The sequence below is a fragment of the Bubalus kerabau genome, chromosome 7 (assembly GCF_029407905.1).
Source record: "Bubalus kerabau isolate K-KA32 ecotype Philippines breed swamp buffalo chromosome 7, PCC_UOA_SB_1v2, whole genome shotgun sequence".
NCBI classification, from domain to species: Eukaryota; Metazoa; Chordata; class Mammalia; order Artiodactyla; family Bovidae; genus Bubalus; species Bubalus kerabau.
In genome coordinates, this window is record NC_073630.1 from 70,376,052 (window position 1) to 70,399,463 (window position 23,412).

Here is a 23,412-nt window from a genome sequence, read left to right on the forward strand (position 1 = left end):
TAGTTGGACCATAAACAAAGCTGAGTGCTGAAGAACTGATGCTTTTGAACTGTGGTGTTAGAGAAGACTCTTGAGGGTCCCTTGGACTGCAAGGAGATCCAACCAGTCCATCCTGAAGGAAATCAGTCCCGAATATTCATGGGAAGGACTGATGCTGAAGCTGAAACTCCAGTACTTTGGCCACGTGATGCAAAGAACTGACTCGCTGGAAAAGACTCTGATGCTGGGAAAGATTGAGGCAGGAGAAGAAAGGGATGACAGAGGATGAGATGGTTGGATGGCATCACTGATACGATGGATATGAGTTTGAGCAAGCTCTGGGAGTTGGTGATGGAGAGGGAAGCCTGGTGTGCTGCAGTCCATGGGGTTGCAAAGAGTAGGACACCAGTGAGTGACCGAATTGAACTCTGTGTATTCTTGCCACCTCTTCTTAATACCTTCTGCTTCTATTAGGTCCATACCATTTCTGCCCTTTATTGTGCCCATCTTTGCATGAAATGATCCCTTGGTATCTAATCTTCTTGAAGAGATCTCTAGTCTTTCCTATTCTATTATTTTCCTCCTTTTCTTTCCATTGATCATTTAAGAAGGCCTTCTTCTCTCTTCTTGCTGTACATTGGAACTCTGCATTCAGATAGATGTATCTTTCCTCTTCTCCTTTGCCTTTTGCTTCTCTTTTTTTCTCAACTATTTGTAAGGCCTCCTCGGACAACCATTTTGCCTTTTTGCATTTCTTCCTGTTGGGGATGGCTTCGATCACTGCCTCTGGTGCAGTGTTACAGACCTCTGTCCATAGTTCTTCAGGCATTCTATCAGATCTAATCCCTTGAATCTATTTGTCACTTCCACTGTGTAATCGTAAGGGATTTGATTTAGGTCATACCTGAATAGTCTAGTGGTTTTTCCTACTTTCTTCAATTTAAGCCTGAATTTTTCAATAAGGAGTTCAATGTCTGAGCCACAGTCAGCTCCCAGTCTTGTTTTTGCTGACTGTATAGAGTTTCTCCATCTTTGGCTGCAAGGAGTATAATCAATCTGATTTCAGTATTGACCATCTGGTGATGTCCATGCGTAGAGGCTTCTCTTGTGTTGTTCGAAGAGGGTATTTACTGTGACCAGTGCATTCTCTTGGCAAAACTCTATTAGCTTTTGCCCTGCTTCATTTTGTACTCCAAGGCGAAACTTTCCTGTTACTCCAGGTTATCTCTTGACTTCCTAGTTTGCATTCCAGTGCCCTATAATGAAAAGGACATCTTTTTTGGGTGTTAGTTCATAGAACTGTTCAACTTCAGCTTCTTTGGCATTTGTGGTCGGGGCATAGACTTGGATTGCTGCGAATAGAATAGTGTTAGAATAGCATAGAATGGTGTTTCTCAAAGTGGGTCCCAAGACTAGCATACCAGCACTACCTGGAAACTTGTTAAACATGTAGATTTTAGATCCCCACCCGAGATTTGCTGTATCAGACTTGGGTGTGTCTCAAGACTTTCTGATGCATCCTGGCATTTGACGTCCACAAAGGGCATCTTGAAATGACTATGCACAAACGTGTTTTTCTTTTCAGGACGGTGAGCTCGTGCATATATTTCAAGTTGTTTGTTGGCTGGTGATGGGATGATCTCAGAAATTTAAAAATACCTACTGGACTCAAGGGAGTTCATTATCCTGTATTTACCTTTGGTAATCTGCCCTGCTGCAAGCTTCATTAAGCGTTCATTAAGGGAAACGGGGTTTTTGAGAACTGGCTGCTTTCAAGTACGTTTATGTACAAGAGGGAACATAGTATGATATTTTAGATACGCTCTTATTGAATGACTGTGGCTTTTATATCGTCTAGAAAAATATACCCTGGTTAGAAATAATTTAGCTTAAAATGATTATATTTGATTATTTTTAATTTTATATATAAGTAGGATTGTGTAGTTGGAAAGGCATGGCTTTGGAATAAAAAATTGTATGCCTTGAATTCTAGAAACCTTCCTTGACTTCTTGTTTCTTCTTCTGAAAAATGGAAATAAAACTCCACACCGCATTGTGAAATTTAAATGACGTGCAAAATGTATTACATAAGCAGTAATAATCATTGAAGAATTGCTTGTACTTATTTTCTAAGCAGATCTTGGTTTATGTTTATTTCTGAACTTAATTGATTTTAGGCTTAAAATTGATAGCTTGTAATTTTCAAAACTTCATTTATTTTTTATCCTCTGTGAGTAAAGAATATTGGCTCATGTAGCATCATGCAGGCCTAATGTTGAGCGCAGCTGCTTTGTTGTTCAGTCACTCAATCGTGTCTGACTCTTTTTAACCCCATGGGCTGCAGCACAGCGGGCTTCCGTGTCCTTCACCATCTCCTGGAGTTTGCTCAAACTCATGTCCATTGAGTTGGTGATGCCATCCAAGCATCTCGTCCTCTGTCATCCCCTTCTCCTCCTGCCTTCAGGCTTTCCCAGCATCAGGGTCTTTTCCAGTGAGTTGGCTCTTGGCATTCAGTTCAGTTCAGTTCAGTCTCTCAGTCGTGTCCGACTCTGCGACCCCATGAATCGCAGCACGCCAGGCCTCCCTGTCCATCACCAACTCCCGGAGTTCACTGAGACTCACATCCATCAAGTCAGTGATGCCATCCAGCCATCTCATCCTCTGTCGTCCCCTTCTCCTGCCCCCATCCCTCCCAGCATCAGAGTCTTTTCCAATGAGTCAGCTCTTTGCATTAGGTGACCAAAAGTGTTGTAGCTTCAGCTTCTGTATCAGTCCTTCTAATGAATATTCAGAGTTGATTTGCTTTAGGATAGACTGGTTTGACGGAGAAGGCAATGGCACCCCACTCCAGTACTCTTGCCTGGAAAATCCCATGGATGGAGGAGCCTGGTAGGCTATAGTCCATGGGGTCGCTAAGAGTTGGACACGACTGAACGACTTCCCTTTCACTTTTCACTTTCATGCACTGGAGAAGGAAATGGCAACCCACTCCAGTGTTCTTGCCTGGAGAATCCCATGGACGGGGGAGCCTGGTGGGCTTCCGTCTATGGGGTTGCACAGAGTCGGACATGACTGAAGTGACTTAGCAGCAGCAGCAGCAGCAGACTGGTTTGATCTCCTTGCTGTCCAAATGACTCTCAAGAGTCTCCTCCAGCACCACAGTTCGAAGGCATCAGTTCTTTGGCACTCAACCTTCTTTATGGTCCAACTCTCAAATCTATACAAGGGCAGCTTTGGACTATTTCATAGCTATTATTTACAACTTCTTCCTTCAAAAAGTTGATGGGCACAATAAAGGACAGAAATGGTAAGGATCTAACAGAAGCAGAAGATATTAAAAAGAGGTGGCAAGAATACACAGAAGAACCGTACAAAAAAGATTTTAATGACTCGGATAACCACAATGGTGTGATCACTCACCTAGAGCCAGACATCTTGGAGTGTGATGTCAAGTGGGCCTTAGGAAGCATCACTAAAACAAAGCTAGTGGAGATCATGGAATTCCAGCTGAGCTGTTTCAAATCCTAAAAGATTATGCTGTGAAAGTGCTGCACTCAATATGCCAGCAAATTTGGAAAACTCAGCAGTTGGGCACAGGGCTGGAAAAGGTCAGTTTTCAATCCCGAAGAAGGGCAATGCCAAAGAATGCTCAAACTACTGCACACTTGTAGTCATTTCACATGCTAGCAAGGTCATGCTCAGAATCCTCCAAGCTGTGCTTCAGCAGTGCATGAACTGAGAACTTCCAGTTGTACAAGCTGATTTAGAAAAGGCAGAGGAACCAGAGATCAAATTGCCTACATCTGCTGGATGATAGAAAAGCAAGAGAATTCCAGAAAAACTACTTCTGCTTCATTGACTATGCTTAAGCCTTTGATATGTGGATCACGGCAAACTGTGGGAAATTCTTCAAGAGATGGGAATACCAGACCACCTTACCTGATTCCTGAGAAATCTCTATGCAGATCAAGATGCAACAGTTAGAAATGGACACGGAACAATGGACTGGTTCTAAATTGGGAAAGGAGTACATCAAGGCTGTCTGTTGTCACCCTGCTTATTTATCTTATATGCAGAATACATCATGAAAAATACCGGGGTGGATGAAGCATAAACTGGAATCCAGATTGCCGGCAGAAATATCAATAACCTCAGATATGCAGATGACACCATCCTTATCACAGAACGCAAAAAGAACTAAAGAGCCTTTTGATGAATATGAAAGAGGGGAGTGAAAAAACTGGCTTAAAACTCAACACGCAAAAAACTAAGATAATGGTATCTGGTCCCATCAATTCATGGCAAAGCGATGGGGAAACAATGGTAACAGTGACAAACTTTATTTTCTTGGGCTCCAAAATCACTGTGGACACTGATTGCAGCCATGAAATTAAAAGACGCTTGCTCCTTGGGAGAAAAGCTATGAGAAACCTAGGCAGTGTATTAAAAAGTAGAAACATTATTTTGCCAACAAAGGTTCATCTAGTGAAAGCTTTGCTTTTTCCAAAGTAGTCATGTATGGATGTGAGAATTGAACCATAAAGAAGGCTAAGCGCCAAAGAATTGATGCTTTTGAACTGTGATGTTGGAGAAGACTCGTGACAGTTTTTTGGACTGCAAGATCAAACCTGTCAATCCTAAAGGAAATCAACCGTGAATATTCATTGGAAGGGCTAATGCTGAAGTTCCAATCCTTTGGCGACCTGATGTGAAGAGTCAACTCATTCTAAAAGACCCTGATGCCGGGGGAGATTGAAAGCAGGAGGAGATGGGACCGACAGAGGATAAGATGGTTGGATGAATCACCAACTCAATGAACATGACTTTGAGCAAGCTCTGAGAGTTGGAGAAGGACAGGGAAGCCTGGTGTGCTGTGGTCTATGGGGTCACAAAGAGTTGGACACGACCAAGTGACTGAACAACATCACATTTTTACTATAACAAAAGGAAAGTTAACAATTTCTGTTTTCTTTTTATTCCCTCCTCGAGATAACTGATAATAATAGATTTGTGTGAATTTTTCTGTACTTTTATTCATGTCCTTGCAGATGTGTATGACCATGCACACATTCAGGCAGTTTGTGTGAAGGCCAGTCAATGGAAGGTTCAGTGATGCTGTAAGAAATAAAACCGAGACCTATGAATCTGTGCCGCAGGAGGACCAGTCCTTGGTTACTAATTGGTAGACTCTTTTGTGTCAATGTGACCGTCTTGCAGCCTAAGAAATCGAAAAGGCTTAATTCCAGGTTGTTTCTTGATGGGCTCCTCATTCTCCACAATTGACAAAGCTCCTAAGTATTCATAACTTCATGAGAAACTAGGCAGGTGATAGGAGCTACAGCCACTCAGGTGTATCCTACATCTTTGCAGATCCTGTTTACTGATTAGGGCGGTAAACCAGAGTGAATGTTGAACTGTGTCCAAGTTCTTCTCACCACTCTTTGAACCCAGGTCTTTGATATTAGTCTGTTCTTCATTCATTTTTAAAAATTTTGGATTATTACATTTGCATTTCTCTGTCATTTGTTTTATTCCTTTTCTGCTCTAGTACCTAATAGTTATCAGTCCAGGTCAATGGTTAGAGAAATGTTATTTTTAATATATGCATAATATCCCAGAATGTGGATGTTATAATTTAGTTAGCTGTTCTCCAGTTGACTTTCATGATATTTCCAGGTTGTTAGTACCAAAAAAACCCAACTACAGTATACATTCTTGTACATATAGGTAAGCCTCCCCAAAGTGGACTTGCTCTGTTAGTTGCTGGTACTGTTGTTTAGTCATTCAGTCATGTCTGACTCTTTGTGACCACGTGGACTACCCCATGGACTGTAGCCTGTCAGGCTCCTCTGTCTATGGAATTTTCTGGGCAAGATGACTGGGGTGGGTTCCGTTTCCTCCTCTGGGGGATCTTCCCTACCCAAGAATTGAACCTGCATCTCAGAGTCTCCTGCATTACAGTGGATTCTTTTACCGCTGAGCCACTGGGAAAGCCGATTGCTCCATCAGTATTCATATGTATTTAAAATTTTAAGAGATACTGTCAATTTGGGGGGCATGAGAGAGGGTAAAAGAAGAGGAAGATAGTAGCAGTTTTCACTCCCATTGTCCGGGGGTTTGTTTATACCTTTTAATACTGTTTCCTGTGGTCATGTATGGATGTGAGAGTTGGACTGTGAAGAAGGCTGAGCGCCGAAGAATTGATGCTTTTGAACTGTGGTGTTGGAGAAGACTCTTGAGAGTCCCTTGGACTGCAAGGAGCTCCAACCAGTCCATTCTGAAGGAGATCAGCCCTGGGATTTCTTTGGAAGGAATGATGCTAAAGCTGAAACTCCAGTACTTTGGCCACCTCATGCGAAGAGTTAACTCATTGGAAAAGACTCTGATGCTGGGAGGGATTGGGAGAAGGAGGAGAAGGGGACGACAGAGGATGAGATGGCTGGATGGCATCACTGACTCGATGGACGTGAGTCTCGGTGAACTCCGGGAGTTGGTGATGGACAGGGAGGCCTGGCGTGCTGTGATTCATGGGGTGGCAAAGAGTCGGACACGACTGAGCGACTGCTCTGATCTGATCTGTTTATACCTATCCTCACCAGCACAGGCTATAATTATTTTAATATTTATCAGTCATATGGATAAAAACAGTATCTCATTATACCTTCAGTTTGCAACCTTCTGGTGACTAGTGAGGCCTGAGAGTCTCTTCATATTTATTGGCCCTTTGGATGTCCTCTTTTGAGAATTGCTTATTCATATTCCTTACCCAATTTTATTGACCTTTTTATTTTTGTCTTATAAATTTGTATGGCTGATTAGGAGTATTAAGAGCTTGCCATCATTATGCAGAGAAGGCATGGCACCCCACTCCAGTACTCTTGCCTGGAAAATCCCATGGATGGAGGAGCCTGGTAGGCTGCAGTCCATGGGGTCGCTAAGAGTCAGACACGACTGAGTGACTTCACTTTCTCTTTTCACTTTCATGCATTGGAGAAGGAAATGGCAACCCACTCCAGTGTTCTTGCCTGGAGAATCCCAGGGATGGCGGAGCCTGGTGGGCTGCCATCTATGGGGTCGCACAGAGTCAGACATGACTGAAGCAATTTAGCAGCAGCAGCAGCCATCATTATGAGCTGCACTTGTCTCTTGATTTTATTTATGATTTTTGCTATGTAAGATAGATGATAGGTAAGTGAATAGTTAAATCATTTGTCTTTACTAACTTCTCTCTTGCTTTGGAAAGTTTTTCTCAGCTAACAGTAATAAAATATCTTTCTAAATTTTCTTCTGGTAAATTTATTGTAATTTTTGTATTTAAGTTTTTAATCTAGAGATTTGTTTTTAACTTAAAAGTTATTAAATTACAAATTTATTAACATTTTAATAAAAGATGTATTTTTAATGTATAGAGTAGGAATTTAGCTTTCTGTTTTCAAGATGAATGTCAGTTTATTCCAGAGTTGTTAAATTACCATTTTCCAACTTGAAATTCCACTTTTCCATATGTTGTTATCCTGTTTATAAAAGCAACTAGTTTTGGTCCTCTGCATTAATTTCTATAGATTACCACAGTTTAGTGCTTAAAACAACCCCAGCTTATTAGTGTATAATTCCATAGATCAGAAGTCCAGGAACAGTGAGGCTGGGTTTGTTGCTCAGGTTCTCAAAGTCTGAGGTTAGGATGGGGAAGGATCCACTTACAGCCTTATTGAGATTGCTGGCAGAATCAGTTCCTGTGGTTATAGGACCTAAGTCTCTGTTTCCTTGCTGGCTGTCCAGGATGCTGTCAGCCCTTTGAGACCACCAGCAGCTGTTCTTTTGAATTGTATTTTATTTGCTAAATTTTATTGTTTCCCCATCAATATTCATAAGCGAAAGTGGTTCATAATTTTTTTGTGGCAGTTATAAAGTTTATGCATACATATTTTAGTACATACAGATATTTGTATGATGGTGATAAATAATTATTACAATAAAACATTTTTTTTTTCAACCATATAGTTGCCTTGCTATGAAGTAGTGTTGCAAATTGGGTATATGTAGCATTTGTTTTGTATTCATCTCATGCCAAATCCTCTCTCCTAGTATCAACATGTATTAAGAATCTTGATCTTTAGGATCTATGGTCATATTATTTAACTTTTAAATCCCAGATAAAATGCTAATGTGTTAGTTAAAGCAAGGTGTACAGAGTCAGGTGGCCTTTGACTCCTTATTTCTGGGTAATATTAGGCTTCAAGTGGCCATGCTGAGCCCCGGAACATGCAGTCCATTTCATATAGTTAATCTTTTTAAAAAAATTATATTTGTTTTTAATTGGAGGATAATTGCTTTACCATATTGTATTTGTTTCTGCCATATATCAACATCAATCACCATAGGTTTATGTATGTCCCCTCCCTCTTGAACCTACCTCCCACCCCATCCCACCTCCATATAGTTTAACTTTGAGTGGTATTTTTCCATCACTAACCATCAGCAAGTTTGTTGTAATCCATTTTACAACAAACTACTACTAATTTTCATATAGTAGTAGTTTGCTCTTAAACTAAAAATGAAATTAGAAATGTAGATTTTAATAAAATCTATGTATAGTTTTTTTTTTTCTTTTTTAATGAAATAATCTATCTTTTAAGGACAGAAGGTCATTCAGGAGTGGTGTATCAGAATCTAAAATGTTCTTTCTTATTCCAAGTGATGATGAATGACCTTTAGGCACCTAGTTCTTGGTATGTTTAAAAAATTGTGTTAATTTTCAAGGGTTAGTGGCAGAGGATGAGGTCAAATAAAGCATGGAGCCTTTTGGTTTACTAGTGGAAAATCATGACAAATCAACTCTTCATGGAGTGGGAAAAGTCTTTGAATTATGAATGCTGTTCTTGAAAAATTCTGAAAATGCTTCACATGCAGTTGCTCGTTAGAGCTTCTGTCTGTCAGAGTGCTCTCTTTATCCTTTGGGGATGGTTGAGAGCGTGTTGCTCTGCTCAGCTACTTGGTTGCCTGGCAGACTCTCCAGCTCAGTGAAAGAACTAAGTTGCTAAAGCTGTGTGACCAGGTGGTTGAGTGTGAGTTACATGCGCTTTAAGAAATGAAACATCAATGAGTAATTTGGTATCATCGTTATTATCAATACTATATATAACATTGTCAACACTTCTGAAAAAATACTATGGTTGAGAGAACATTTCCCAGATTATCACTACAGTTGTTAATTTTACTTAACACTTGCATGCTTCCCACACTGCCCTAAGAGCTTTACATATATTAACTCACTGAATCCTCACAACAAGTCTTAAACTGAGGTTAGGTGGCAAGTGGAGGTGCCAGGAATTAATGTTGGTGTCTGGCTCCTGAGTCTATGCTCTTGATCATGATTATACACTTATTGATCTTACAAATCTAGTAGGACAGAATGATTTCCTAAAAAAGTCCTTCAGACTTGGAGAAGCGGACTCCTCCTACTAATAAAGACAGAATGGTGCAGTCAAAGCTGAGAGTGAGTTACTTCTGTTGCCTTAAACTTTCATCTTTTCCTTTTGTGGAAGGCAGGCCAGGCTGAGCCATGAAAGAGGAAACTGTGTTTTTGTTTCTATTTCCCGTCTATTTTCTGTGAACTTGAGTGATCAGCCATTTGTTGATCATCTCACTTTGAGCAAGCATTAGTTAGACTCTGTGGAGTCTGGAAAGGACTTAGCTCTGTTTCCTGACTCTGAACAACGAAGCTACCTGCAGCCCACCATAGAGACTGCAGTGCCTGAGTCATGCTCAAGCTTGTAATGGGAGCAGAGAAGGAATCAATGTACCGTATCTCCTGTGTGGATCCTTCTCCATCTCTCCCTCTCTAAGGTAAAGCCAAAAGTCTAGAGGGTGAAGAGAGGCTCATGTGGTGAGTTGGTATATGATTGATCAGCCTGCCACATAAGAGAGGGCAGATTTGCAAAGGTGCAGGGTGTAGGTTATACTTGGCAACCTCCTTGATAAGTCACCTGGGTACTTATTAAATTCCACATTTGTGGGCCCCATTCGATAGCCTCTGAATCAGAATCTCCAGGGGAGGGGCCTAGGGAATGCTGATTAACAGGGCCCCCAGGGCATTCTTGTTGGGGGAGCTTGGAAAACACCGCAGGAGTGGAATACAGTTTGTTCACAAACATTGAATTGTAGAGTTAATGGTTGAGGATGAGATCAGATGATATAAAGGTCATTTTATGTCTTGCCTGTCTTTTGTGATTGGATCTCTCTTTGTATCCTACTGAATGTTGCTTACTTTGCAAGTATCATTAGATATATCGAACAGCATTTACTTAGACTTGGACAACCTTAATGTGCAAGCAATATGTTGAAAGTTTGGACTTCAGCCCAATTTACAGGGTTCGCAACCTTGACTTATGTCGAGAAACAGCCAAGGAGAAGAGTGGGGAAAAGAATGAATGTTGTTAATCTACTGTGTGCCCCATGACACTTCATGGTGCCTCCTCGTGTTCCTTAGCCAGCTGAGGCTAATAGGGTAATTATGTGGGCCACATAGCTGTTAAGTGATGCAACTGATATTCAAACCTGGGTCTATAGAGGAGAAATTTGATTTGTCAAAAAGTGATGATCAGAGTGTTCATTCACTCAATTAAAATTGGTGAACCAGAAAAAGCAGGGTTAGGATAAGGAGCTATGGTAAAAAACTTCGATGTTTGCTACCATGTGAAAATATATGCCCAGTGTTCTGTACTTTTTTCATTTTAAAAGAAGTCAGTTATCAGCATTTTATGTGAATTTCTCTATTTTAAAATTTTAGTCCTATATTCAAAAAGTGTAAAACAATGTGTTTGTCAACACCATGATACAGAAGACATCATTAGGTAGAAATTTGTTTAAGGGCTTCTGGCTTGTGACTTCTAGATTAAATAATCTCTAAAGTCTAAACTTTAAAATACCAAGATTCTTGCTGTGATTTACTGTGATTTGCTGTCCCTTCATATCTTAAAGGAAAAATTTCGTGAACATTTATGTGAAAGTAATAATGAAGCCTTTTCTAAATATTTGTATGCTTTTAACTTTGCTGAGGTAAATGGAGAAAGATGAAAAAGCTACTTCTGGCTTCTTGCACTGGGGAAAGTATTGCCCTCTCCTGGGCCTTTAGTCCAACTACTGTGTTTTGGTTGCCTTCTACCATCAGAGGAGCTAAAAGTGGATCTGTCTATTCGTATGCTTTGAACCCATGAGGAGCCGTGTGCAATTGGTGTCTTTCCAAAGTGTATAGAGCAGCATATTGCTGCTGCTGCTAAGTCGCTTCCGTCGTGTCCGATTCTATGCGACCCCATAGACGGCAGCCCACCAGGCTCCCCCGTCCCTGGGATTCTCCAGGCAAGAACACTGGAGATCAGTATATTAGTGGACCTTGAAACCAATTTGGTGCCAGCTTGACCATTATTAAATGAGAGAGATTGAGAAAGAGAAAGAGAACAAAGTAGGATAGAAGCTACAAAGCAACCGACAATAGCTTTGTAGTACTATTGTTTCAGCTGTATATGTGTATGTGTTGCATAAGAGAATGTATTTCCCATTGTCCTAGCAGTTAGATTTTGAAAGCACTGACTTAGAGTGACTAAGTAGATTCCTTGGTCATTCTCCCAGAATCTAAGATGGTATAAATTCTAAGCTGGAAATTTGAAAGGATTTTCACCACATGTTAATTACATCCACACTTGTGACTCCATGGACTGTAGCCCACCAGGCTCCTCTGTCCTTGGGATTCTCCAGGCAAGAACACGGGAGATCAGTCCTTTAATCCAGTCATTACTTTTCAGGCAAAGAGTGGCCATGACGAAGGGAAGGAGGGTCATTACAAGATGGTAAGTCACATAGCCTTAGAGAGTAGGACAGAGACTCCGTGACTGAGAGAGGATGCTGAGGAGGACACTGAGCCAGTCCCAGTTCTGTGTTTACAGAAATTCCTAGAGGATGAAAAGGAGAAAGGGGGAAGATAGTATGAGTAAAAAGAACACCTAATGCAAATTTAAGGGCACTGGAGAGGCTCAGAGGAAGGTGGACCTGGGGATACTTTGACAATGAAACATTTTCCATTTGTAGAATTCCCTCTTTGGAACTGAGTGAATGGGGAAAGGTGACCTGAATTAACACTCTCCATGTGTTGTATTTGCTTCATCATTTCTAAGTTTGCATTCTCAAGAAACTCTATTGTGAAATTTAAAAATCTAAGTAGAATGTTGTATGAGATTGAGGGGCCCTAGAAGGATGCACACTCCTGTGTCTTAAGAGTTTAATTGTAAATGCAAACTCTTAAGGTTTCCAGAAATAATATAAAGTTGTATTAGTTTCAGCCTGCTAAAAATTAAGTTTTGTCATAATGGCCACCTGATGGGATGAAATACATGAAAAGTGTTTAGTGCTTATATTAAGTATTTTACATTATCTACTGATTCATCGATAAAGCACTATCTTACATCCTTATTCTGGGAAGATTTCTGGATATCTTATGAACTACTTTAAGCTCTCCTAGCTCTCATTACTCGGAGAAGGCAATGGCACCCCACTCCAGTACTCTTGCCTGGAAAATCCCATGGACGGAGGAGCCTGATGGGCTGCAGTCCATGGGGTCACTAAGAGTCGGACACGACTGATCAACTTCACTTTCACTTTTCACTTTCATTCATTGGAGAAGGAAATGGCAACCCACTCCAGCGTTCTTGCCTGGAGAATCCCAGGGATGGGGGAGCCTGGTGGGCTGCCGTCTATGGGGTCGCACAGAGTCGGACACGACTGAAGCGACTTAGCAGCAGCAGCAGCAGCTGCTCTCATTACTACATATAGGTTAAGAAGCTAATTTATATACAGTTGACTCTTGAACAATGCAGGTTGGAACTGCAGGGATCCACTTAAACTAGGATATTTTTCAGTAGTAAGTGTTTACAATATTACCAAATCCTGGTTGGTTGAGTCTGTGGATGCCTGGAAACTGGAAATGCAAGGCCAAGTACAACTTACATGTGGATTTTCTACCATTAGGAGGGTGGGCACCCAAGCCCCCATGTTGTTGATGCGTCGCCTGTACTGAAGTGAAAAATAGGCTTTTCAAATTACTTGAGAGAGAGATTGTTAAAACATGACATTAAAAGAGGACTAGTTTGACCAGTCAGTGTACTTTGTTTTAGCTCTCTATGGACAGATATTTGAGAGAGCAAACTCCAAAGGACAGCAAACCGATGGGATGGAACTTTTTTTGTCTTGTTTCTATTCCTAGTATACAGCTGATGAAACTGACTTTTTTGGCCATTTTTTCTCATTGATAGTAGACGCTGTGTATTATGGGTCCAATATCCAGGCACAAATACACACATTTGGAGGCTATTGTGTTCTTCCCATTAAAGGGGATTTTCTGCCTCTTAACTTGTTTTTATTGTATTAAGTTTTAAAGATCTGATAAATTCTTGTGAGATTATTTGTAATTCAACTTATTTTCTATAAGTACAGTGATGGTGATGCTGTGTAACTGTTATCTCTTGGATTGCTTAAGGACCAATATAGAGTAAATAAGTGTGTTAGCTGAATGGATTATTAAAAATATCGATTCACTAGAATTACTAGAATAGGACCAAATCTTCCACTGCTGCTATGTATTGATTTATGATTTCAGATCCATGAAAGCTGGATATAATTTTAATATCCTTAGGGGGATAATTTCTATATCTGATTAGTTATAATACTTTAGAGAAAATAATAGACATGTTATAAACTTAAAATGAAGCTTAGAAAGGAAGGAAGCTTAAAGAATTTACCCAAACTATTTTATTACCTTGAAGACTCTTTTGCACTTGGGATTGCATTTATATATTTACATACATATTGCCTCACCTAAACCCTGAGATTCTGGAGATGAGGCTCCAGGTCTCTATATTTCTAACCTCATGTACTTTCTACCACATAACCTAGTTTTTCTGCAGATGCGGTCATGGACCACCTGAATCTGATTCATCAGGGGAGTTTTATTACCAATACAGATTGGTACCCATAGATTTGTGGGTATCTGTGACATACCCACAGATTTACTAAAAATCTCCAGAAGTGAACTCCACCCTAAAATGATCAAGTAAATGCAATGACATTGATAATGCAGGAATAGACATCAAGGCTTCCAGACCTTGCCCTCCACTCTCCTTGCCTACTCAGTGAACTTTTACTGGCCATCTACTAAGTACCAGCTACTCTGGATGTGAAGTTAAATGAAGCACATTAACAGTTAAAAACAGACTGACTTGGAAAGATTTGATTTGAATCAACCTTATTTACATGCTAACCACGTAAATTTCAGCAAGTCACTTAACTTCCCTAAACCTATTTCCTCTTTTGTGAAGTAAAATAATGACTGTCATAAGATTAAGGTAAATACTAAATAAGATCAGTTCAGTTCAGTCACTCAGTCGTGTCTAACTCTTTGCAACCCCATGGACTGCAGCACGCTAGGCTTTCCTGTCTATTACCAGCTCCTGGAGCTTGCTCAAATTCATGTTGCTGATGCCATCCAACCATCTCATCCTCTGTCATCCCCTTCTCCTCCTGCCTTCAATCTTTCCCAGCATCAGGGTCTTTTCCAGTGACCCTGATGAGTCCAGTGAGTCAGTTCTTCACATCAGGTGGCCAAAGTATTGAAGTTTCAGGTTCAGCATGAGTCCTTCCAGTGGACATTTAGGACTGATTTCCTTTAGGATTGACTGGTTGGATCTCCTTAAATACTTTTGCAAAGTGCTTGGAATAGAGTGTGCTCTTAATGAACATTAGATTTTTTTTTTTCTTAAATTAATGAGCTCATGTTCTAGGAAGGGCTGAATTTCTTGGAAAATACACACTCGAAAATAGAGAAAATAAGGGAAGAGATGTAAGAGATTTTGTTTTCTATCAAACCACCCCAAAATTTGGTGGTATAACTTTTATTGACTCATAGTGGGTTGACAGTGGGAGTTGAGTTCAGTTGGGACAGCTTGTCTCTGCTCTAGATTGTATCATCTGGGTACACTCAGGTGTTGTCAGTCTGCTGGCACTCAGTGGCCTCACTCCTATGTTGATAGGAGCAATAGTTGCTAAGTGGGTCATGAGTACTCATCATGAGCACTACCAGCCTGGACTAGATACGTGGTAGTGGCTGCAGGGTTCCCAAGAGCAGTGGGAAAGGAGTTGTTGAGGGAGTCCCATGAGCAGGCACTTTGCAAGCCTCTGCTTGTGTCAGGGTTACTAGTGATTCATTAGTCAAAGCAAACCACGAGACCAAGCCTAGATTCAGCAGGTAGAGAAAGACTTCACCACTTCGTGGGTAAAGGGATGTGACTACAGGGATGGAAAGCATTTGTGGCTATTTTTGTAATCTTCACAGGCTTTTCTGAGTGCTTCGTGCTAGGTGATTTATATGTTATTCCCTTAATCCTCCCAACAGTCTCCTGACATGTGTGACAATCTCATTTCAAGGATGAGAAAATTGATTAGATAAATTGAGACTTGTACACATGAAGCACAAACTTCTTGCCTCAACTTGTGGAGTGGCCTTTTGGGTGCTATCTCTTGTTGGTTAGGTGATCAGCCCACAAGGCAGAAGGTGTATGCTCTTTTCATTAAGATTTGGTTAAAATGGAGTTTTAGTGACTTGTTTTACTCTCATATTGCTACCTTCTAGACTAAATAAGACTTCTCAGGTGGCTCAGAGGTAAAGCATCCACCTACAATGTAGGAGACGGGGGTTTGATCCCTGGGTTGGAAAGATCCCTTGGAGGAGGAAATGGCAACCCTCTCCAGTAAACTGTTGAGTCATTTGTTTAGTATAGAAAAAATTTAATCTTAACTAACATTACTGTTCTTTAAGACTTTCCAGAAGTTTATGAGAATTGTTTTAATGGACTTTTCTTTGTTTTGCCAGATCACCTATGCAACCTGGATCTCACCGCATTTTGGACATGACCGAGCCTCTTCAATGGGCCAGGTATCACTGGCAGCGGCTGATCGGCCGTACGAACACAGACGATGACGAGAGACCATACAGCTATTCCTCTCTGCTTGCCTGCGGGGGCAAGTCCTCCCAGACCCCCAAACTGGCAGGAAAGCATCGGGTTGTTGTTCCCCACCTCCAGCTCTTCAAGGAGGAGTATGAAAAGTTCTGTGGAACCTACGTGAATAACAGAATACGGACAACAAAGTACACGCTGTTGAATTTTGTGCCAAGAAATTTGTTTGAACAATTTCACAGGTACTTTTATTTTTTGGGGGAAAAAACTTAGAATGTTCTTTGTCATTCTGATTGATATATAAGATTTTTCATTTTCATAATGTCTGTTACCTAAGCCTAACACTTGCGACATTATCTTGGACGATTCTGGTAGGGTCCATTGTGGAATGATGAGTCCTTACATTCATATAACACTTTAGGACTAATAAAATGCTTTCTCGTGACAAGAAAAGATATTGTTATCTTCATATTACAGATAAGGAAACTAAGTTTGGCCCTGTAGTTTAACCAGTGTCCTGCCAGAGGTGAATGAGGGGCTATGACCTTCAGTCTATTCACTCTTGCTTTTGTGTTCTGTCCATTAAAAGAATGTTAATTCTGTGTTTAAATTTGACTTATAGCCTTTTCTTTTTTTTTTTTTTAATATTTATTTATTTACTTCTTTGGCTGCTCTGGGTCTACATGGGACCTTAAATCTTCATTGTGGCATAAGGAATCTTCAGTTGCAGCATTTGGGATCTTGTTCCCTGACCAGGGATTTGGGAGCAGGGAGTCTTAGCCACTAGCTCCTAGCTTTTTATTCCTCATAAAAGGAGGAAATAGAGCTCTGAAGTAAATACAAATGTAACCTGTAAGATTAGGTAAAGCAGATATAATTCAGTGTAATATGTATTTGCTGAAGCCCTTTCATCAGGTTAAGTATTGAAGGAAATGCAAGGTTACATGAAGCTTCTTTCCTTATGGAGCCTTATATTTAGCAAGGGCAGCAAGATGTGCATACAATGAAAAGACACAGTGGATGTGATGAGTGCTGTAAGGTGCTGCCAACTAGGATGGAAGCCTCAAAAAGAGAAATACTACTGTTAGCCAGAGCAGTAGAAAGAAAGTGGCATGTTAAGTTAATTATGAAGGTTGAGATATTCAAGGCAGAGATGTCTATAAAGCACATTTCAGATGGAGGAAGGAATACAAAGAAAAGCAGAATGGCAGTGGCATAGAAGATTTGCTGGAGGCCTGGGAAGTAGTCCTCTGTGACTGATACTGGTAGAGGCTAATTGAAAGCAGGACAGAACATTTAGGAAGATGCTGCATATATCTTGGCAAGCTATAATAGAGACCTGAACTTAGAACAAAGTGGGGATGAGAAAGAGGATAGTCTATTACAGATACTATGGATAGATGTAAGGAATTAAGTGAAAGGAGTGAAAAGATGATGTGAGCAAATTGAGTTATGATGACCAGGATTATTAGCAGAAAAAAGAAAGACAGGAATAAAAACAAGGTTGGCTCAAAGGTTATGTTTATGTTGTTCTTGTAAATGTTGAGTTTGAGATGCTAATGTAGTATAGAGATTCTCAGCATTTGTTGTTATTTTTTCCAGTATTATTCATTTCATATATATTCATCCTCATTTTTTAATCTCTGTATATTCCATGTAGTTATGAAACAGTGGATATTGTTAAAGAACAGATGTGAATTTGTCAAATTAATGGTTTTAACTACTATGGATGTTTCTATCTTGTATGGAGTTTGCAGTTGTGCCCATGATAGAATTAGAACCTGGAACCTGAATAGAGTTCAGGGCCCAGCCCTATAGATAGAAATGCAGTTAACCTGGTGTGCTGCAGTCCATGGAGTCGCAAAGAGTCGGACATGACTGAGCGACTGAACAGAACTGTATATGCAAATCATTGAAGCCACAGAAGAAGCAAAAAGGGTTGCAAGTAGCCAAAAATTTCAGCATAAGAGGAATTGGAGGTGAGAAATGAAGAATATGTGTAGATTATTTTGAGAAGTTTGGCCGTGGGAAGAAAATGTGATAAAAATTCAAGGGACTGTGCAAAACTGAGATTTAGTTTCTTTCTTTTAAGGAAAGAGACTGCTTGCACTTGCCTTAGAGTCCAGTGGGAAATATTTGATTGTATAAAAGAGACGTAGTTCCTTAAAAAGTAGTTCTCAGTAATGTGAAAGCAGAAATGGAAGCGTCGATCTCGGGGGAAAATAAACCCTCAGGGTTTTCTAGGTTCAAACAAGGTTCAAAATAATTAATGTTTGGACAATCAAGTTAACTTCGGAAAGTTTGAGTTAATTTTTTGTTTTTTGCAATGCATTAACTTTGAATTTCCTCTTAAGGTTATTGAACTTTTTAAAAGAAAGTAGTACCTCCTATTGTGCTTTATTATGTTACACAACTCACAATGGTCACACTGCAATATTGACTATAATATATTTAATAAATGATACCTCACATTTATTAGAGTATGTCCAACCAGGTGTCTGCAGGGATAATACATCGTTAATTCACATTTGTTAGATTTCACTAGTTCTGTTGTGTAGCATCCAAAATCAACTGATAGGAACTTGTGGAAAAACGCCACCAGGTCTTTTGCATCGTTTGTTCCAGGCTTCGCTTGCTTTGTTAACACCTCCTTGTGTGTGTTTGGGTTTCAGAGTCGCCAATTTATATTTCCTGTTTCTAGTTGTTCTGAACTGGGTGCCTTTGGTAGAAGCCTTCCAAAAGGAAATTACTATGCTGCCTCTGGTGGTTGTCCTTACAATTATTGCAATTAAAGATGGCTTGGAAGATTACCGAAAATACAAAATTGACAAACAGATCAACAACCTAGTAACTAAAGTTTATAGTAGGTAAGTGTAATAGGAGCTATGCTGGGGAATATACATGCATCATTTAGAAACATGCAGAATGTTACTCTCCACCCCTTAGATGTGACTAGGACACTTTTGGGGGTGGGATGGTGTTTTTAACTAATATTTATTAAAATCCTAGAGTGCATTTAAATCAGGATCATAGGAAAACAATAAACACATTAAACCATTATCAACCAGATGTTATAAAGTACAAGCTTCTATAATTTAGGTGTAAGTAGAGCTGAAAGAATTAAACTTCAAACCATAAGAAGGAAAGCAAGCAGATAGCTTTTAACCCTAGATATTTACAATTTGGAATTAAGAGGATGGGATATGAAATGTATGAATGAATATGAAAAACAAGATGGGATATGAAAGAAGGTGAGTTTCTTGTGGAGGAAAGGAATTGTGAGATACAGAGAAGTGCATTCTTTTTTGTAAACAAGCAAGAAGCCTATAAAACCCTTCCTGTTGCAGCAGCAACTGAGGGCATTCGTAATAGGAGGACTTATAAGGAGCATACTTGCTCTGTTGGAGACTTCTATTTCAAGTATTTATGAAATAGCCTGTGTAGCCAAGAGTGAAGTCCATTAAGGTGAGTGTTTAACTGTGCTGTATATTAATGACTACATTTACAAATTTCAATGCTAGCATCCAGAGACAACTATTTATAATGCTGTGATGCATTCCTTGAAGTCATACATATTGTGTGTGGTAGGAAAATGTAGGACAGTTTACAAAATTGGGATTGTACTACATATATTGTTTTTATTCTATTATTTTAGCCTAATTTACATCATGAATATTTACCATGTCTTTATCCATCAAGAAAGCACTTTTAATAGCTGCATTGTAATAAGACTCTAAGATAATTTAAACATTTCCCATATTTATATAATTTAAAAATATATCAGTGAGTATTCTTACACAGAAGTATTGAAGATCTATGATTATTTCCCCATTATAATTAGGAATGGAATTAATATATTCAAAGAGGAGAATATATTTTTTAATTTATTAAAGTATCAGTTTAGTTCAGTCACTCAGATGTGTCTGACTCTTTGTGACCCCATGAATGACAGCACGCCAGGCCTCCCCGTCCATCACCATCTCCCGGAGTTCACTCAGACTCACGTCCATAGAGTCAGTGATGCCATACAGCCATCTCATCCTCTGTCATCCCCTTTTCCCTGCCCCCAATCCCTCCCAGCATCAGAGTCTTTTCCAATGAGTCAACTCTTCACATGAGGTGGCCAAAGTACTGGAGCTTCAGCTTTAGCATCATTCCTTCCAAAGAACACCCAGAGCTAATCGCCTTCAGAATGGACTGGCTGGATCTCCTTGCAGTCCAAGGGACTCTCAAGAGTCTTCTCCAACACCACAGTTCAAAAGCATCAATTCTTCGGTGCTCAGCCTTCTTCACAGTCCAACTCTCACATCCATACATGACCACTGGAAAAACCATAGCCTTGACTAGACGGACCTTTGTTGGCAAAGTAATGTCTCTGCTTTTCAATATGCTATCTAGGTTGGTCATAACTTTTCTTCCAAGGAGTAAGCGTCTTTTAATTTCATGGCTGCAGTCACCATCTGCAGTGATTTTGGAGCCCCCAAAAATAAAGTCTGCCACTGTTTCCACTGTTTCGCCATCTATTTCCCGTGAAGTGATGGGACCAGATGCCATGATCCTCATTTTCTGAATGTTGAGCTTTAAGCCAACTTTTTCACCCTCCTCTTCCACTTTCATCAAGAGGCTTTTTAGTTCCTCTTCACTTTCTGCCATAAGGGTGGTGTCATCTGCATATCTGAGTTGATTGATATTTCTCCCGGCAATCTTGATTCCAGCTTGTGCTTCTTCCAGCCCAGTGTTTCTCATGATGTACTCTGCATAGAAGTTAAATAAGCAGAGTGACAATATACAGCCTTGACATACTCCTTTTCCTATTTGGAACCAGTCTGTTGTTCCATGTCCAGTTCTAACTGTTGCTTCCTGACCTGCATATAGGTGTCTCAAGAAGCAGGTCAGGTGGTCTGGTATTCCCATCTCTTTCAGAATTTTCCACAGTTTATTGTGATCCACACAGTCAAAGGTTTTGGCATAGTCAATATGTATAGTCTATGTATATGTATATTGACTGTGTATATACATAGTCAATATGTATAACTGAATCTGCACAGCAGATTTAGTTATACGTGTATAGACATTGTTTTTCATATTCTTTTCCATTGTGATTTATTATAGTGCTTCCCTTGTAGTTCAGTTGGTAAGTGATTTATTATAGAATATCAAATATAGTTCCCTGTGCTATACAGTGGGACCTTGTTATTTATCCATTCTATAAATAATAGTTTGTATCAGCTAATCTCAAACTTTGAATCCTTCTTTCTCCCACCCTCCTCCCCTTTGGCAACCACACGTTTGTTCTCTGTATCTGTGAGTCTGTTTCTATTTCACAGATAAATTCATTTGTGTTATATTTTAGATTCCATATATAAGTGATATATCTTTTTCTTTCTTACTTCACTTAGTATGATCTCTACCTGCATCCATGTTGCTGTAAATGGCATTACATGGTATTTCACTCTTTTTTGTGACTGAGTAGTATTCCATTGTGTGTATATGTGTGTGTGAATATGCATATTTTACCTTCTTTATCCATTCATTTGTCAGTAGACGCTTAGGTTGCTTCCATGTCTTGGCTGTTGTAAAGAGTGTTGCTATGAACATTGGGATGCATTGTATCTTTTCAGATTACTATTTTCTGTGGATATATGCCTAAGAGTGGGATTGCTGGATCATATGGTAGCTCTATTTTTAGTTTTTAAGGAACCTCCATACTGGTTGCATTAATTTACATTCCCACCAAAAGTGTAAGCGGGTTCCCTTTTCAAGGAGCAATATTTTTAAGTCCTTATTCATGTGGCTTTTGTGAATGCCAATTACAAAGTTTATAAGGTTAATTCTCTGAAGTTCTTTTTCATGAGAAATGTATCTACTTCTTAAAAAGTTATCATTAAGGATAGATTTATGAAATTCTCATTGTGTTTACTGCTTTACAAATAAGGTTTTGGTGTCATTTATTTTCATTTCAGAGTTTGGAAGGTTTATGGAGTATTCTGACAATAATGAATAGGTTAATTTGGCCTGAGGGTAGTGACCCAGTAAAAGGGCTGTAATTAGAAATAAGGGGATCCCCTGGTGACTCGGTGGTAAAGAATTCACCTGCCAGAGCAGGAGATGTGGGTTCAATCCTTGGGTCAGGAAGATGCCCCAGAGAAGGAAATGGCAACCCATTTCAGTATTCTTGCCTGGGAAAACCTATGGGCAGAGGAGCCTGGCAGGCCACAGTTCTTGGGTTGTAAACAGTCAGACACAACTTAGTGACTAAACAACAACAATAAGAAATAAAAGGGGACTTTGAGGCCTGCTGTGGCAGGATGTCATGCCCAGGCTACTGCTTACACACTGAGTAAAAGAGCTCTCCAGAGAAATACAATCAATAGGAATAAGATTTATTATAAGGAATTGGCTCATGGGATTATGGAGGCTAAGAAGTCCCTTTGCGACTCTTTGCGACCCCATGGATTGTAGCCTGCCAGAGAATTGTCTGCCATGTAGTTTGAAGGCCAGAGAGTGATGGTGTAGATTCCAATCCATGTCTGTAGGCCTGAGAACCAGGAATGTCCAGGGAAGATCAGTGTACCGGATCAGTCAGGCAGAGAGTGAATTCCTTCGCCTTTTTGTTCTATTCAAGCCCTCAACAAAGTGGATGATGCCCACCTATACTGGAAGGGCCATCTGCTTTACTCCACCAATTCAAATGTTCATCTCTTCCAGAAACACCCCCAGAGACACCTAGAAATAATATTTAACCAGGTACTTGGGCATCCTTTCAACCAGTGAAGTTGACTCATAAAATTAACCATCACAGATATTTTCCTTGAGTTGTACAGAATCCATGTTTTGAGCCAAGAGACAACATAGTAAAAGTTGTGCTTTAAGGAATATTGGTCAATTCGGGTCATAAGAATGGCTTCTTAAGGGATCTGCCTCTGCTAATTAATCCAGGGCACTAAAAGGAGAATGTGCTAAGTGCAGGAAGGGATTCATAGAATAGATACTGTGTAGAAGGGCCCAGTGGAATTTGGTGAACTTTTGTGATTTTTTCCCCAGATTTGTAGGGTGAAAATACCATTGATAGAAATAGGGAGCGTTATGGCAGAAAGTGAAGAGGAACTAAAAAGCCTCTTGATGAAGGTGAAAGAGGAGAGTGAAAAAGTTGGCTTAAAACTCAACATTCAGAAAATGAAGATCATGGCATCTGGTCCCATCACTTCATGGGAAATAGATGGGGAAACAGTGTCAGACTTTATTTTTTGGGGCTCCAAAATCATTGCAGATGGTGACTGCAGCCATGAAATTAAAAGACGCTTACTCCTTGGAAGAAAAGTTATGACCAACCTAGATAGCATATTGAAAAGCAGAGACATTACTTTGCCAACAAAGGTCCGTCTAGTCAAGGCTATGGTTTTTCCATTGGTCATGTATGGATGTGAGAGTT

At 39.9% G+C, this 23,412-nt stretch overlaps 1 protein-coding gene across 4 annotated transcripts in view; it reads left to right on the plus strand.

Annotated features, from left to right (window-relative positions):
- The window catches only part of ATP10D (ATPase phospholipid transporting 10D (putative)), a 126,727-nt gene that overhangs the window by 21,089 nt on the left and 82,226 nt on the right, over positions 1–23,412 (plus strand). For all 4 annotated transcript variants that reach the window (XM_055588481.1, XM_055588482.1, XM_055588483.1 and 1 more), the window contains 2 exons: positions 15,896–16,222; positions 18,653–18,847. In XM_055588481.1, the coding sequence (XP_055444456.1) occupies positions 15,903–16,222; positions 18,653–18,847 (515 nt within the window). In that variant the 5' untranslated portion in view covers positions 15,896–15,902. The remainder of the gene's footprint in view (positions 1–15,895; positions 16,223–18,652; positions 18,848–23,412) is intronic.